Source organism: Scatophagus argus, chromosome 6 (genome assembly GCF_020382885.2).
Source record: "Scatophagus argus isolate fScaArg1 chromosome 6, fScaArg1.pri, whole genome shotgun sequence".
NCBI lineage: Eukaryota > Metazoa > Chordata > Actinopteri > Scatophagidae > Scatophagus > Scatophagus argus.
The window spans coordinates 1275293-1291575 of record NC_058498.1 but is presented as its reverse complement, the minus strand read 5'-3'; the positions used below and the strand labels follow the sequence as shown (position 1 = coordinate 1291575).

The window sequence follows — 16283 nt, the reverse complement described above, 5'->3', positions numbered from 1 at the left end:
GTTGTTTACTTTATGTTCTTTGTACATCTCAGAGGGAAATACTGTAGTTTTTATACTTCAGTACATTTTCCTTCAGTACGAATTAAGATTTGAACATGAAGAGTTTATAAAATACCATTACAATATCCACTGATTTGTTGGAGTCATTTTCATGAAAAATGTCTGAAACTGTCTTTTCTGTTGATTTTCTTTGTTTAAAAGGACTAAATTGAATGAATTTGGCCTGTGGCTGATTGTAACCACATTTGTCATTATTTTCACAATTTTTACAAACCAAATTAATGGATTAATGGAGAAAATAATCAGCAGATGAATCGTGAATGAAAAGAAAAATGACGAGCTCCAGCAGTAAATCCTGCTTTTTGTTGACTGTAGTTTGGTGAGTCCTGCTGCCTCTGGTTCAGTCTGACAGTCCAGAGGTCAAAGGTCAGAAACGTTTCTGTTAAAGAACCACCTGAACTCCACACACACACACACACACACACACACACACACACGAGCGTTTAATCAGTGAAAGTGACTCCGGTCACATGACTCCATGTCGTCCAGTGGAGTTCGTCCTCACCGAGTCACCATCAAACTGATCAATACACAGACTGATCACAGAGTCACTCAGTCTGCTATCACACACACTGAAGATCAATCAATCAGTCAATCAATGAGAAGTCTGAGTCAAACATTATTTAAACATTAAACACTGTTTTTAGTATTTTTCTGAATTATTTTTGAATCATTAAAGAATAGCGTATTTAATAGTTAAAGGAATTATAATTTCATTTAAAAAACAATCCAAAGTTAAGGTCACTGACTGGAAGAAAAATGAAAGAAGAGGGAAGGAAGGAAAATGTTTTTGGTGCAGTTTTGGTTTGAGTGTGTCCTGCAGGGGGCGCTGTGGTCTGCAGCCCCAGATCAACACAGGCAGACAGTCAGAAAGATGGGCAGCAGAGAGAGAGAGGGAGACATAAAGGAGGGAAGGTGGGAGGGAGGCAGACACATAAAGGGTTGAGAGGAGCAGAGGAGGCGTTTTGTTTCTGCTTTTCAGACGACTCACACATCGACTGTCGACCTGAAACATCGACACAAAGGAGGAGGAGAAGAAGAAGAAGACTTGATCATTCACAGGACGATGCCTCTGCTGTCTGTCTGCAGGATTTATTCCCAGCTGCTCTCAGGTCAGATTTTCACCTTTAATTTCACTGATTTTACAGGTCTTGGTGTGTGTGTGATCAGTACTGACTGATGTGTTAATACTGAAGAGCCACGACTCATTTGTCTTAACTGAAACCACAGGAATCAACGTCTTGTGTAGTGAAGGTTTCTCACTTCATCATTTATTGATTAGGAATCTGTCAGACATCAGCTGATCACAGCTGTAAACATCAGCAGATCCACGACGGGTCACGACCCCATGGTGCAAATGGTAGATTTGACTGGTTTTGATCCTCCTCCTGATTTTTCCTTCCTCTTGAAGTCAAACCTGCTATGTCGATCACTGATTATTAATCCAATCGTTCTTATTGATCAGGTGTGTTTAGAAGCTCATAACTCACAGGTTCTGTTGTTTGTTCTCATCTCACATCGTCAGTCTGAAGTTTTTCTGTATTTTTCTTGTAGTCATTGAATCCCACGTTTAGCCTCAGAATCGTTAGTCTTCCCACCAAATCTTTAAACTCAACTCACAAACATGTTTTTCTTTTTAAAAGACAAAAGTGGTTCAGTGGTGTCAGCGGCTAAAACAACTGCTCACAAACAGGCTGAAATGGCAGAGAACTATTTTCAGCGGAGGATTAATCCACATTTGGAGCTCCACTGCAGCGCTTCACAACCAGCGTGTGCTCTGAGGTATCCAGACAAGACAGTCAGAGAAGGGAAAGCTTAATGCTTCAGCACACCAAGACATTTTGGACAATGCTGTGCTTCCAGCTTTGAGACTGTGAGCCAGGCCTTTTGGTCCAACATCAGTGTGTGACCTCACAAATGCTCTACTGCATGAATGGGCACAAATTCCCACAGAAACACTCCAACATGTTGTGGAAAGCCTTCACAGAAGAGTGGAAGCTGTTAGAGCTGCAAAGCTGTCTGAGTGTTTACAATGAGACGTCATTAAAGTCCCTGTTGGTGTGACGGGCAGGTGTCCCAAAACATTTGTCTGTATGTGTCGTTTCATCAGGTGGCTAACGAGCTTGTTGTTTACCCTGCTGCTGGAGCATCAGTTGTTTATGAATGAGATGACGCAGCTGAAAAACTAAAACGGCTGCTGGTTCATCAGTATCAGAAAAGAAAGTAAAGCCAAAGCTGGAGAGACGCGTTGGTTTTTGTTTCACCAAAGGACGGGACAGAAAGCGTGAAGTGAAACGACACCCGGGGGTCACTGCTGGTGCTGCGAGGACAAAAGGCTGGCAGCCGTCGCTGCAGGAAGTGTGTGTGGGACTGAGTCTAAATAAACCACATCGCTGCGTTCAGAACCACTTTAACCCTCGCAGCGCTCTGCTTCATCTCTGTCAGTCCGGTGCTGACCAATCAGAAGAGTGAAAACACATTCAGCCCCACTTGCGTACTTGTTTACATGAAGTGTATAAACATGTAGTAAACGATGACATGAAAACACTGTGTCTGCAGGAGGTTACATTGCTGCTGTTGTTGTTGTTGTTTACCTTCACAGCTGTGCTGCTGATGTCATCGTGGTGCGTTCAGGGTCTGCGCGTGGAGGTGTTTCCCAGAGAGCCTCTGCTGAGACTTGGGGAGCGCCAGCAGCTGGTGGCTCAGGTTCAGGACTGTCCCACGATGCCTAGCGTGTCCTGGTCTCTTCTGGGCGACCGACATCTGCCCGCCTCGATCAGCACCAACAGGACTCACTCTGTGGTGACCTTTGACCCCGTGACGACAGAGCACGACGCGGCGCTGCTGTGTCGAGTGAGCTGTGGAGGCGAAAGCAGGCAGGTCAAAACAACTTTGCAAGTTTACTGTGAGTACACACGCACACACACACACACACACACACACAGGCAGTGATCTAGTACTCATATTTTTTATTCTACTACATAAGAGATAAGCTGAGGGATCAAGTGTTCTTCATGTGTTGAGAAAATTCTTCTCCTTCTGAAGCTGAATAAACTTCTCAAAAGCCTCTTGAATTTCAAATAAATCAGAGAAACATGAAACTGCTGAGTCACGATTGGTTGGGGAGGCGATGAGCCATCAGCTAAATGCTCTCTGATTGGACAGTTTGTATGTGATCAGACCGAATGAATTCCACCCTCTGCGTCCCTGCTGGTTCCAGCCTTCCCATCAGCCCCTGTGATCAGGGGTCAGGACCACCTGAGGCTGGGGGCCGAGTCCAGCCTGACCTGCCTGGTGTCTGATATTTTCCCCGCCGACCAGCTGACGCTCACCTGGCTCAGAGGAGACGTGTTCCTGGAGAGCACTATGGGAGATTCTGGATCCAGCTCAGTGCAGTCCGAGTACAGATTCACGCCCCTGAGCCAGGACTCGGGCGCAAACATCAGCTGCAGGGCTACGCTGAAACTGCAAACTGAGGACAGGACCAAGGAGACCGGCGTCCCCCTAACCCTGCTCTGTGAGTACGAGTCAGGACAAATGAGAGGGAAGTCCAGATTCTGAGGTCCAGAATAAACTCAAAGTGTTTCCTGATCACAGACACATTTCAGTCATGTGTGCCAGGAATAATTTCCCCATATTGTAAATTTCCAGCTGGAAGGTGTGGTTGTCATCTCAGAAACACTTTCACCAGCTTCAGTATAAAGCGATGAACAGATCAGTGCATCAATAATTAAAACCCCAGAATATAATATTTGTTATTCTGCTTTCTATTTCTCCTCATGAGTGTGAACTTGTGTGCTGCTCTGAAGTAAGAAGCCTGCATGTCTCAGTGGTTTTCACTGATCCCTGATCAGTGATCCCTGATCAGGTTTTCTGTGTCAGCTTGAAAGGTTCAGAGTTTCAGATTTCCTCACTCTGTGAGCTCTGTGATTTAATTGTTAAGAAATACATTTTGTTTGCGAGTCTTCATGCTGTCTAAATATAACGAACACGAGATCTGACTCCTCTCGTCTCGTCTTAGACGCTCCAGTTATCACGACCATCTCAGAGTCTGTGTTGGTGATGGCTGGCTCGCCGCTCACTCTCACCTGTTCGGCGGAGGGAAACCCTGAGCCCAGCATCACCTGGAGCTTCAGGACGGCAGGTGGTCATCCTGTGGTGCGGGCTCAAGGCAGGCAGCTGGTCTTCACGGCGGTGAGTCCGTCTGAGGCCGGATGGTACGACTGCGAGGCCCGGAGCACAGAAGGAAACCAGAGCTCTGCTGTGGAGGTCACAGTTCACGGTGAGAGTGAAGCTCTGTTTCATATACAATCTCTGCAGGCGCTGCACAGAGCTGATGAGCAAGACGCTGAACCACACAGCAGCTCAGTAGTACCATAAACTACCATGTGTCCTTTATGTCTCTTTAGTGTCCTTTCTTGTCTTGTTGCTGTCTCCTCCTTGTCTACCTGTCACCAGCCCTGACACACCTCTCTGTCCCCCCCACAGCTCCGCCTTCCAACACCTCCCTGTCAGTGAGTCCAGGTGAGGAGGTGGTGGAGGGTCAGCAGGTGACGTTTACCTGCCGCTCAGACGGAGCTCCGCCCACCGCGCTGGTGCTGAGGAGAGATGGGGCGGAGCTTCAGAGGACCGACCCCGCCTCCTCCTCAACACTCTCCTTTAACCTCTCCTCCGCCTCGCTGGAAGACTCCGCCCACTACCAGTGTGAAGCCTCCAACCAGTACGGATCCCAGCTGGTCACCAGCTCCGTCACCGTCAGAGGTACTGGTTTCACTTCGGTTCTGCTGTTAGAACATAAATACTCGTGGTGACAGAAAATAATGCCTTCTGTGGTTCTTTCAGCTCACCCTCTGCAGGTGGAGGTGAGTCCCCCGGTCTCCGTGGCAGAGCGAGGTTCACATCTGGTCCTGACCTGCAGAGCCTCCGGATGTCTCCACCCTCCCACCCTCACCTGGAGGAGGACAGGTGAGGACCAGACGGTCCTCCTGAGGACACAGCAGCAGGACGGATTGTCCCTGCTCCACCTGCAGAACCTGGACCTCCAGGATCAGGGAGGATACAGCTGCGAGGCAGAGTGTGACTCTGTCATCAGGACCGGAAACACCCAGATCCACGTCTTCTGTGAGTCCTACACACCTGACACACCTGAGACGGTTTCTAAAACACCCTGGGTCAAGGTTTTCAGTCCAAGTTTATGTTTCCTTGACATTAAAATATTTATATTTAAAGTTAGTTAAAAAGTTGCACAACAGATCTTAAAACCAAAAAGGCTAAAGTATCTTTGAGAAAATGTCCGAACTCTTCGTCAGTCCCTCAGCTTAGCTGTCATATCTCAGGTGTTTTGTGCAGCCAACCCCACGTCGTTACAGCATCACTGATAACCACTATGACCTCCATACGGCGGCTCAGAGAGGACAACATGCTCCATCACAACAATCGCTCTGTTTTAGATTTACTCACTTTAATCTGCTGTATTTTAAATCAAGACATTCGGTTTCATATTCAGTTTTATTACTCACAGTGTTTGTCCTACATGTTGTGTTGTCAGAAAGAAAAAGAAGATAAATACTGTACGTCTGACCCAAACTGTGACTCACTGCTCCGCTCAAAGCCTCCTTCACTTCCTGTCTGTTAACAGAAACGTAATCGCAATCTAACATCTGGCGTCTTCTCGCCACCTTATCACCAGAAGTACCAATTGAGCTGAGCTGCCATCAGCTGCCGTCAGAGCTTCCACATGAGATTAATTTCACTTTCGTTTGTGTCATGAAATTCTCACGCAAAACGCTGATGTCTTCTCAGGTTGACTGCAACTGCACTTTTAGCATCTCAGCCCTCAGCACAGGCTGACAGGAGCGACGCTGAACCCGTCATCAGCATCGAATATGAGTGATGCTCCTCATCCTTTTAAAGTGATAAAGATGGATGACAAGAGAGAAATAAGTATAGTTTAATTGAAACCGATGGGCATATGGGTATAGATACTCATGTGGGTATAGATACTCATGTGGGTATAGATACTCATGTGGGGGTTGGGTGACAGTGAGCATAAAGTAATTCTCAGATTCAGAGGACTCAGGACCCAGGAGCAATAGGTAGGATATAAAAAAATATGAAATGAAAAGTTGAATATAAAATAGAAATATAAGCTAAGTAAAAATAGCATATATAATAAGTAAATAAAGAAGCCAGTTTTAGCATGTGCAGCATAAATATGCATGTGCAAGTGTGTGCCAGTGTGAGGTAGTCCAGGAAAGAAGTCCGTATTGCACTTGTAGGTGTAAAGTGTTTTTAGTGCAGATGTGTGTTGTCAGGGGTGTGTGTGTGGGGGGACTACAGGACATGGCTAGAGTAAGACCTTCGGTTCTGATGACTTCCTGTCGGATGATGCCAGGAAGAAAGAACTAAAAAAACTGAACGAAGAAAGCTGAAAAAGAACACTTTTGCTGTCTGTTCTTTCTGAGAGACGACAGCGTGAGTCATCAGGATTAGATCTGGTACTGAGACATTCCTGCAGGTCTCAGTGGGCTTCGGAGTCCGTCTGGAGCGGATTTATGAGCGCTGGTCCGAGCAGAGGGGTCAGTGTTCAGAGAGCTGCCCTCTGAGAGCAGGAACACATCTTCACACAAACTCCAACGCGTTGACAGACAGGAAGTGTAACAGCATGGGAGAAAGATGCCAAACAGCCACTCACACTGTGAAACCCCCCACCCACACACACACACACACACACACAGGAACAAACAGGAGGCGAAGCAGTTCACTTCATCAGACAGCTTCCAGAGGAAGTCACTGACCCCGGATCAGTTTTATCTTGTTCAGGAACATTAGCCTCCTTTTTAGACTTTATCACATAAACGTAGGCAGACTCGAAGGTTATTAAATCAGACTGAGGAAGATTTATTAACAGCTTTTTCTCTCTGGTCCAACAGGTCAATCAAGTGTCAAATATGAAATTAATTCCCAACTATTTTGTTAACTGATTGAGGAAATTTTAAAGGACAAAAAGTCAAAATTCTTTGATTCCAACATCTTGAATGTGAATGTGTTCTGGTCCCTCAGTGACACCTTCTGCATCTGAATGAGACGCTGTGGGACGTGCCAAAAGGGTGATGTTTGGTGTCCTGGTAACGAGACCGGGCTCCACAGTTCAGACTTTGGAGCGTCTTTGAATGCATCAACAGGGAGATTTAAAACAGTCAGGATTTATTTCTCTGCAGGTTGATCTTTTTCTGCCTGAAGGAATGAATTCCATCTGCAGACTGAAAAGGATCTGAAGGGCTGCAGATTCAGCAGGATTTGTTGTACTCGGACCTCCTGATGTGTCGTCTCTGTGTGTTTTGCTCCAGCGTTTCCGTCTGATCCAGCTCTGGAGCATCCTGGTCCTGTACTGCTGGGACAGGAGGCAGCTCTTCGCTGTGATGTCAACGACGTCGTTTCAGCCAATCAGATGAGGATCCAGTGGCTGTCGGGGAACACAACGCTGATGTCGAAGTCATTCGGGTTCTCTGGTTCCCTACAGAACATCTCATCTGCTCTACAGTACCGGGTCAAAGAGGATCAGCAGGCTCTGACCTGCAGAGCCGAGCTGCTGACGGAGGACGGAGACGTGTGGAGGTCCAGGAGGACCAGCATCCGCCTGCAGGTCCACTGTGAGTAAAGAAACTAAAGATTTTTATTGTGAAGCAGCTGCAGAAAGCGTTGATGTGTCCTCGTGATAAACTTTGTTTCTAAAGACTGATGAGTTAATTTCAGTAGGAAGTCCTGGTTTATGATTAAAAACTATAATGAAAAGACAATGAGAACACATCAAACCAGTTTGTTCTCTTTTAAACCAGTTCAGCTGACTCCAGATCAGTGGATCAGATCAGTTTATAAAGTCTCTCATGTTCGAGTGCTGCTAACGAGTGGAACGAGTCACGTGTCATGTGAACAACACCACGGATGTGTTGAGGAGGGGCTCTCTGAAGGGCTCTGCTATCTCCATACTTGGTGGGCAGATAGAAAAGGATGGACAAAACGTTGCTCAGATTCTCCTGAAACCCACCGTTCTGGTCCTGGTCTGTTGGTGTTGCAGATCCTCCGAGGAGAACCTCCCTGTCAGTGAGTCCAGGTGAGGAGGTGGTGGAGGGTGAGCAGGTGACGTTTACCTGCCGCTCAGACGGAGCTCCGCCCACCACGCTGGTGCTGAGGAGAGATGGGGCGGAGCTTCAGAGGACCGACCCCGCCTCCTCCTCAACACTCTCCTTTAACATCTCCTCCGCCTCGCTGGAAGACTCCGCCCACTACCAGTGTGAAGCCTCCAACCAGCACGGATCCCAGCTGGTCACCAGCTCCGTCACCGTCAGAGGTACTGGTTTCACTTTTATCTTTAAAAAAACATTACAGTTGATAATAATAATGATAAGCTTTGTTTATATCCTTCATTGAAAAAAATATAAATAAAATAGAGCAGAAGCAAACACATCAACACAGCTTTGAGTGGTGTGTTCAGGTCTCCTCTCAGACTGCAGTAAATCTGACCACAGCAGCGGGGAGTCAAAGGAAATGACCCACTGGGTGTTTAAATGAAAACTAGTGGATCCACAGCACTTCACACTGAATATCTGTTCTTTGTGATGAGAAACTTTGAAATGGAGATTTCCAAATATGTTCAGACCCCCTCGACGCCTGTTCAGCCTCCAGTTCTTCTCCTTTTTTGTTTGACGGCTGTTATCTGAGAAGTGACCTCTCACTCCTTCTCATGATGCTGAGTGCTTCTCTGGACAGAAATAAACTCTGACTCCCACTGCTGAGTAATGTGTGAGACGCCGAAGGCCGGCTGCTGCCTTCACAGGCGAAACCAAACTGACCTGCGTAAGCTGCGTAAGACTTCATGACAGAAAAAAACCCAAACTTATAAATACGTGGTTTTTAATGGGTCAGAATGTTCCAGATGCAAAAGTTTATTTAAAGACGAAGTGAACCAAGAATATCCATACGACCACGTGAGTCGTATCAGATGACGACGTGCGAGTTAAAGGTTTGTCAAAGGTCAACGGGTTCAGCTCAGCAGCTTTCACAGGCTGTCGTGAGTCTGATTCCTTCTGTGTGACGTGTTTTTGTTCTGTTAACGGCAGCCTTTGTTTCTTTGCTATGATAAACTCTAACACAGTTCGATCAAAGACAAATCAGTGTGAGAAAACAAGAGCAAGTTAAGTAGTTTAACATAAGTTTTTATGTTTGAAATGGCCTCTCTGTGAATCATGTGACCAAGCTGTAACGTTAATTTGGTTTCTGGTGGTCCAGCTCCTCCACGGAACACCACAGTCCTGGTCCTGCCGTCTGCCGTGGTCCAGGAGGGACAAAACGTCACCGTCTGCTGCCAAACTATCAGCTTCCCACCGTCAGCCATGATCCTGAGGAAGCTGACCAATGGGACGGAGTTATACTCCCCTAACTGCACTTTCCTATTGGTCAACGTCACGGCCAAAGACTCTGGGCTTTACCAGGTCAACGTGACCAACGACCTCGGATACCAAGTCAGAGTGTTCAGCATAAGCGTCAGAGGTCCGTCACACCGGTTCATTCTCCCATTTATGTCTGCCTGGTGGTGAAAGAGTTTAACTTTGGAACAACAATTTACCGTTTTAGGTCGCTCTGATGTCTTTGTCTGTTTTATTTCACGCAGAGAGAAGAGCCAGCCTTCCTCTCTGCCTCAGCATCATCATCCCTGTGGTCTGCGCTGCTGCTGCTGGGCTCTCAGCTGCTGCTCTGCTCGTCTGCCTGCTGAGGAGATCCAGGAAGAAAGGCTTCTATCAGCTGCCCCATCCTGCTCCTCCTTCAGCCTGAGGCTACAGCCGGGACCACCTCCCAATATGTGGCTACAACATGCTAACATATGGCTTTGGTATCCCAACATGTAGATTCCTTGTCCCACCGTTTGACTCCCATCGAGTGTGTGGCTGCTACAACCCCTACATGTTGCCATTGGTGTTCAACATGTGACTACTACATGCAAGTGTCCCAAAATGTGGCCCCCACCACCCACTATATGGCTTCCACATACTGACATGTGGCTCTTATATTCCAGGATGTGACCACCACCTCCGAATACCCAGATGTGTTGTTTCTGTAACACTCCAACACCATGTCCCATCATGGAGCCACCACATTCCAACGTCTGCCGAGCAAACGCCAGCACATGGCTGATCCATTCAAAGACAACCCGTCATGTGACCAGTGATTGATATGACGGCATGCGACTGCCACGGCCCAATGTGATTTTGCTGTTCCTACATGTGGCCACCAACTAGCAATAACCCAAAATGTGGCTACCGTGTCCTACTACACGACTACCACTCCTCGGCATGTGGCGTCCATAGTGCAGCTCAAAATACTGATGGTCATGACCGGTTTCTTCATAATGTAACTTATGAACAGCAGTTAAGGTGTCCATCTTTTACTGTCCTGTCAGCTTGCAGCAGTTTTGCAGTTCATTCATTTTTCTCCAGTTTCTGTGGAATCACTGATGTTTTTTTAGCAGCTGTGAACGAGCGAATCGTCCATTCGATCGATCAGCCTGAGGATCCGAACAGAAGCTGAAACGTCGCTCTGACTCAAAGTTTTGGTTTCACCTCCCTAATATGAAGGGAAAATTCCCATCATGGACTCACTGAATGACCAGAAGGAAGTTGATGGTCTCCCAGTTTTCCCAGAATGCAGTAGGTTTGATAGTCCTGCACCTTCAGTGTTTATGTTGTGCATACAGAACCATGTTGTGTGTTGAATTAACTGCTGGATTTCTTGTCTGACTGCTCGTTGAATGTGTCCACTCTGTCAGAGTGAGCTTTTATTAAACATATTTATTTCTTCACTTCTGTCCCAGCTTGTTGGAACATGATTTCTTTACTTGAGAATTCCCTGTGAGTCATCGTTCAGCTTTCCCTTTCACTTCTGTCACATTCAGTGTTTACTGGAATTATTCAGGTCCTCTGTGAGGAAATCAAGCTGTTGTTCTCTCACACTTTAATTTTCTCGAGTATTCATGACGGATTGTTTGAAGCGAGCTTTCACTCAGGGCTTCTTATCGCTAATGTGAGAAGCCCGGAAGGCGGCGTTCAGTCCGTTGGCTCTCTCCCTTTTTTCATTGTTGGCTCCCACACACTCTTTGATTGTTTATTACTGCACACTTTTAGCTAGTGAAAACACTTTAGGGACCTTTTTAGACCTTTGAAGACGTTGAGCTTTTTTCAATTTATTCCTCACAGTGTAAGTAAGAGGGAGATGTACCTACACAATGAGCACACAAAACACACAAACTCACTGTGGGTGCTGACTCTCACACACACACAAACTGACAGCCTCCAGCTCTGCTACGCATTTTCTTTCCAAAAGGCAAACATCTGGTGGAAGCTGCTGTGAGCTTCAGCCGTGCAGGGAGACGCCACATCAGCAAACCTAAGAAATCCTTACCTGTTGTGGATCAAATCGACTGGCGTGTTCAGCTGGACGACGCCAGCTGGAGGGCCCTCAGAAGTATTTTACTGCTCACGTGTTGTGTATCCCTAAATGAACTGCGTTCACCAGGCCTGCGACTGACAGCTATTTGTATTATTGAATAATCCGCAGATTATTTTCTGCGTTTGGTTTATAAAAACACAGAATTTAAAATCTTGCATTCAAGCTGATGTCTGATCATCCGGAACTGATCAACAGTCCGAAGCAGCAAAGACACAAACACAAAGTGCAGCAGATTCACAGACGGAGACACAAACGCCACAGACTCTTCCTGTGAAGCCGTGGGATCAGACTAATTCCTGGCTCCCTTCTCAGGTTTAAAGAGCTGAACGAATTAATTAGACGTTCTGCCAAAGCTCACAGGGTCCTCAGCTCGTCGTCATGGAGACCAGAAGGCTTCAGATGTGAGGTGTGAAGAAAACTCTCACAGCGTCTCTCCTCTCTGTTTCCTCTTTCTCTCTGAATATTCGCTTACAAGAGAACTTGAGGTTGAGCAGAGTTTACACTGAGATAAATGTGCCTGTTCTGATTTTAACTTTCTGTTGTCTGTAAGGCCCCCGTTGCTCTTGACTGCACATTAGACTTAAAAGTTCAAAGGTCAAACAGTTTTTTCTTCTCTCCAGCAGGACACAGCGTTTCTGCAGAGCTGAAGCTGCTGCTGCACATTCAGCTGAAAGGCTTTAAAGGAAAAGCGTTGATAAATGTGTTTCTCGTTGCTCCATCTGCTGTTTTTCATACGTGTGGCGTTCAGGGTCCTGCTGGGCCTCCGTGACCTCTGACGTCCCGTTGTGTAAGAGAGGATGAAGCATTCTGCTGCGTCTTGTCATTTTAATCTGCTGCTCTGTTGGTATTTCCTGTCGAAGAGGAGAAGATGGAGCTCTTTGTTTTCCTGAAGAGGCTCCATTGGCAGCTCGCGGTGGAAACTGACACGCGTCGGTTCAGAGATCACCTTCATCATCAGAAATCAGAAATCAGAAATCAGAAGAGACTTTATTGCCATGTAAGTGAAGAGGTTTCACATTACTAGGAATTTGTCTTGGTGATTGGTGCATACATAGAAGGTAACAAGTAACATATAATTGAAGAATAAAATAAAAATAAAATAGAATAGAATAAGGTAACACAAAATAAAATAAGTGAAATAAATATTTTTCTGGAGGTAGTCCAAAGGTGAGGTAGTGCAGGGTGGAGTATAGTGCAAGTGGGTGAGGTAGACAGTGCAAATGAACAGCAGGTGGACAGTGAATGAGCAAAATCAATTGCTAAGGTGCAGGGCAGCATGTTAGTCAGTTGTGTTCAACAGTCTAACAGCACAGGGGAAGAAACTGTTCTTGTGGCGTGAGGTTTTGGTCCGAATGGACCGTAACCTCCTGCCTGAAGGGAGTTTCTCAAAGAGTCCATGTCCAGGGTGAGAAGGGTCAGCTGTGATCCGACCTGCACGCCTCAGAGTCCTGGAGGTCTACAGGTCTTGGAGAGACGGAAGGCTGCAGCCGATCACCTTCTCAGCAGAGCGCACAGCACGCTGCAGTCTGAGCTTGTCCCTGGCGGTGGCCCCAGCGTACCACACGGTGATGGAGGAGGTGAGGATGGACTCGATGATGGCCGTGTAGAACTGAACCATCATCTTGGCAGGCACCTTGAGCTTCCTCAGCTGCCACAGGAAGAACATCCTCTGCTGGGCCCTTTTGATGAGGGAGCTGATGGTCAGCTCCCACTTGAGGTCCCGGGTGATGGTGGTACCCAGGAAGCGGAAGGAGTCCACCGTGGAGATGGGGGTGTCTGTCAGGGTGAGGGGGAGCGATGGAGCTGGCACTTTCCGAAAGTCAATGATCATCTCCACCGTCTTCTGGGCGTTCAGCTCCAGGTGGTTGTTACCGCACCAGGACACCAAACGGTCCACCTCCCTCCTGTAGGCGGACTCATCCCCGTCCGAGATGAGACCGATGAGGGTGGTGTCATCTGCAAACTTAATCAGCTTGACAGACTGGTGGCCGGAGGTGCAGCAGTTGGTGTAGATGGAGAAGAGCAAAGGGGAAAGTACACAGCCCTGGGGGGTACCGGTGCTGATGGTCCGGGTGTCTGAGACATTCTTCACATGCTGTTTCCTGTCTGTCAGGAAGTCAGTGATCCACTGGCAGATGGGGTCAGGCACGTTCAGCAGGGACAGCTTGTCCTGGAGGAGAGCTGGGTGGATCGTATTGAAGGCAGAGCTGAAGTCCACAAACAAGATCCTAACGTAGGTTCCCGGGGAGTCCAGATGCCGCAGGATGAAGTGTAGCGTCAGGTTGACTGCATCGTCTACAGACCTGTTGGCTCTGTAGGCAAACTGCAGGGGGTCCAGGAGGTGGGTTGTGATGGACTTGAGGTGGGACAGAACCAGGCGCTCAAATGACTTCATGACTACAGATGTCAGTGTCACAGGTCTGTAGTCATTAAGTCCAGTGATCCTTGACTTCTTGGGGGTCTGGGACTATGGTGGAGGCTTTGAAGCAGACTGGCACATGGCATGACTCCAGAGAGGTGTTGAAGATGTCTGTGAACATTGGAGTCAGCTCGTCCGCACAGTGTCTCAGGGTGTACAGTAGAACTCGTTCAGACTGTTGACTAGTCGCAGGTCGTCAGTAGAGTGGGGGGCTTTGGGCTTGTAGTTGGTGCTTTGCCTAAGCCCTTTCCACACAGAGGCCGAGTCATTAGCTGAGAATTGCTGTTGAATTTTCTCAGAGTACAGTGATTTAGCGCTTCTCACCTCCTTGCTAAACCTGTACTTGGCCTCTTTGTAGCTGTCTCTATCCCCAAACATCGGAGACTCTGGGACCTGGTCTCAGAGTCTGGGACCTGGTCTCAGAGTCTGGGACCTGGTCTCAGAGTCTCAGTCAGTATCAGCACGGGGTAAAAGGCTGCTCCTGGTTTTGTTCTTTATCTTTGTCCCAGTCGAGAACTTTTAGGACCAGGAAAAGAACCAGTAGAGACTGACAGGACAGAATTACACTGGTCTAAGACCTGCTCCTGATCTGGGTCTTTGTTTTGGTCTTGTCTTTATTTAGGCTGCTGGCCTTTTCTCAGTTCCATTTGCTGTGCTGGTGTTGGTCTCTGGAGCAGAGCATCAGGACAGCGTTATACTGGTTCTAGACTTTGTTTTGGACTCGCTACTGGCCCAAGTCGTGGTTTTGTTCTTCAACTGGTATTTGTCTTTCAAGTTCAAGGCTTGTTCTGGACCAAGTCAAGTTCTGGACCAGGACCCAGACCAGTGCAGACTAACTTTGGAACAAATTAGTGATGTATTTTCTGAAGCCATCACTTACATTAAGAACTGATCAGCATTCAGTATGAACAAGATGAATGTTTTCAGCCAGCAGAAACTGCCTGAATGTACTCTTGGTCATGTAAGAGTTATTTTAAGAATGACCTTAAAGAAGTGAACTTCTTCAGCAGGAAACAGGAAACGAAACTGAACTTCAGACTGAAGATGATCCATCAGAGGCATGCAGGAGGCAGTGAGAAGAGTGGCAGAACAACACAACATGGCCGCCTTTTATTTACCTTCTCTGTTCAGGATAAATTGATGATTTGATCATGTGAATTTTAACAAGGATACGATTAGATTAAGTTAGAGCCAACTTTATTGTCATTACACATGTACAAGTACAATGCAACAAAACGCAATTTGGCATCTAACCAGAAGTGCAATAAGCAGTAAGTGCCAGGTATACAGTAATTTACAGTATGTACAGGGTATGTACAGGTGTCTATGCTACTGATATAATATAAGCTACAGATATACTATAACAAGATCATTAGTGTCTAAAAATGAGTTCGGTTCATTTGAACTGATGCTGGTACCCGGCGGTACCTTTTGTTGGTACTTTACTGTCTCTGTAACAACAAAAATGTACCTTCAGTTTTAAGCCACCAAATATGTTGTAACAGTAGCTGACCTGAACGCAGCTGGACAAACTGTTTTTAGCCCACCTGGTTAACTGGACTGAAATGAAGAAAGTGATGGAATATCAGCACAGTGTTGAACTCCAAACAGACAACACACCACTGCAGCGTCTCATCAGCCTTATCCATGAAGAGGAGGACACACCAACATTACCTGTCTGTTATGTTGTTGCACACTGTAATATTGTCTTAGCATACAAAACAGTTGTGTTCTGTAACGCTAAGCTAATGTCATCCAAGACAGCAATAAAAACTCAGTTATCTCCAACAGCAACCGATTCAACCAGCTAGTTGATAAACGAGGATGAAGTCGATGAAGTTGTCAGTGCCTCACTTAAAGCTTTTGTGAAGATTTGCACACATGCTAACATGCTAACATGCTAACGTTGACTGCAGCTGCTGCAGGGGACTCAAACACGGTTCAGTCTGCAGCTTTTAGACATATTAAGCGTTTGACCGAATGTTTCCTCGGGTGAGACGTGTTGCTCTGGCCAGCTCTACGTTTCACATCACAGATGTTACAGTGAGTGTTGTCTCAGTTGAGTTTTGTAAAGCGTAGCCAAGCAGAAATTTGGCACTGATTTAAGCAACCAAGAGTTAATCTTGCAGGCTGAATTATAAAATTTGGGACGTGTAAAAATTACTCACCAAATGATTCTGTATGGCCCGTTGAGGCCTAAAGAGGAGGACATTAGCCTTGATTGGCAGGTGTCTCAGCCTATCAGATTCACACCTCAGAGGTCTGAACATAAACTTTTAACAGGCTGACTGAACACTTCAGC

At 46.7% G+C, this 16283-nt stretch overlaps 1 protein-coding gene across 2 annotated transcripts; it reads left to right on the top strand.

Moving 5' to 3' along the window:
* Positions 1–972: 972 nt before the first annotated feature.
* Positions 973–10922, top strand: vcam1b (vascular cell adhesion molecule 1b). 2 transcript variants are annotated; one of them, XM_046392336.1, is made up of 10 exons: positions 973–1172; positions 2663–2965; positions 3281–3577; positions 4082–4342; positions 4549–4821; positions 4903–5181; positions 7410–7712; positions 8138–8410; positions 9349–9609; positions 9731–10922. In XM_046392336.1, exons 1-10 carry the CDS (start codon positions 1127–1129, stop codon positions 9889–9891), a joined length of 2457 nt encoding a protein of 818 aa, XP_046248292.1. In that variant the 5' UTR covers positions 973–1126; the 3' UTR covers positions 9892–10922. The 2 variants fall into 2 exon arrangements, with proteins under 2 accessions (XP_046248292.1, XP_046248293.1); XM_046392337.1 differs by lacking the exon at positions 3281–3577.
* Positions 10923–16283: the final 5361 nt, after the last annotated feature.

What these genes read in the sequence shown, in the direction of transcription:
- vcam1b (XM_046392336.1), top strand. Translation starts at nt 1,127, where the DNA reads ATGCCTCTGCTGTCTGTCTGCAGGATTTATTCCCAGCTGCTCTCAG. An exon ending in AACAACTTTGCAAGTTTACT is followed by an intron (nt 2,966 to 3,280) that starts GTGAGTACACAC and finishes TGCTGGTTCCAG; the next exon opens with CCTTCCCATCAGCCCCTGTG. An exon ending in CAGCTCCGTCACCGTCAGAG is followed by an intron (nt 4,822 to 4,902) that starts GTACTGGTTTCA and finishes TGGTTCTTTCAG; the next exon opens with CTCACCCTCTGCAGGTGGAG.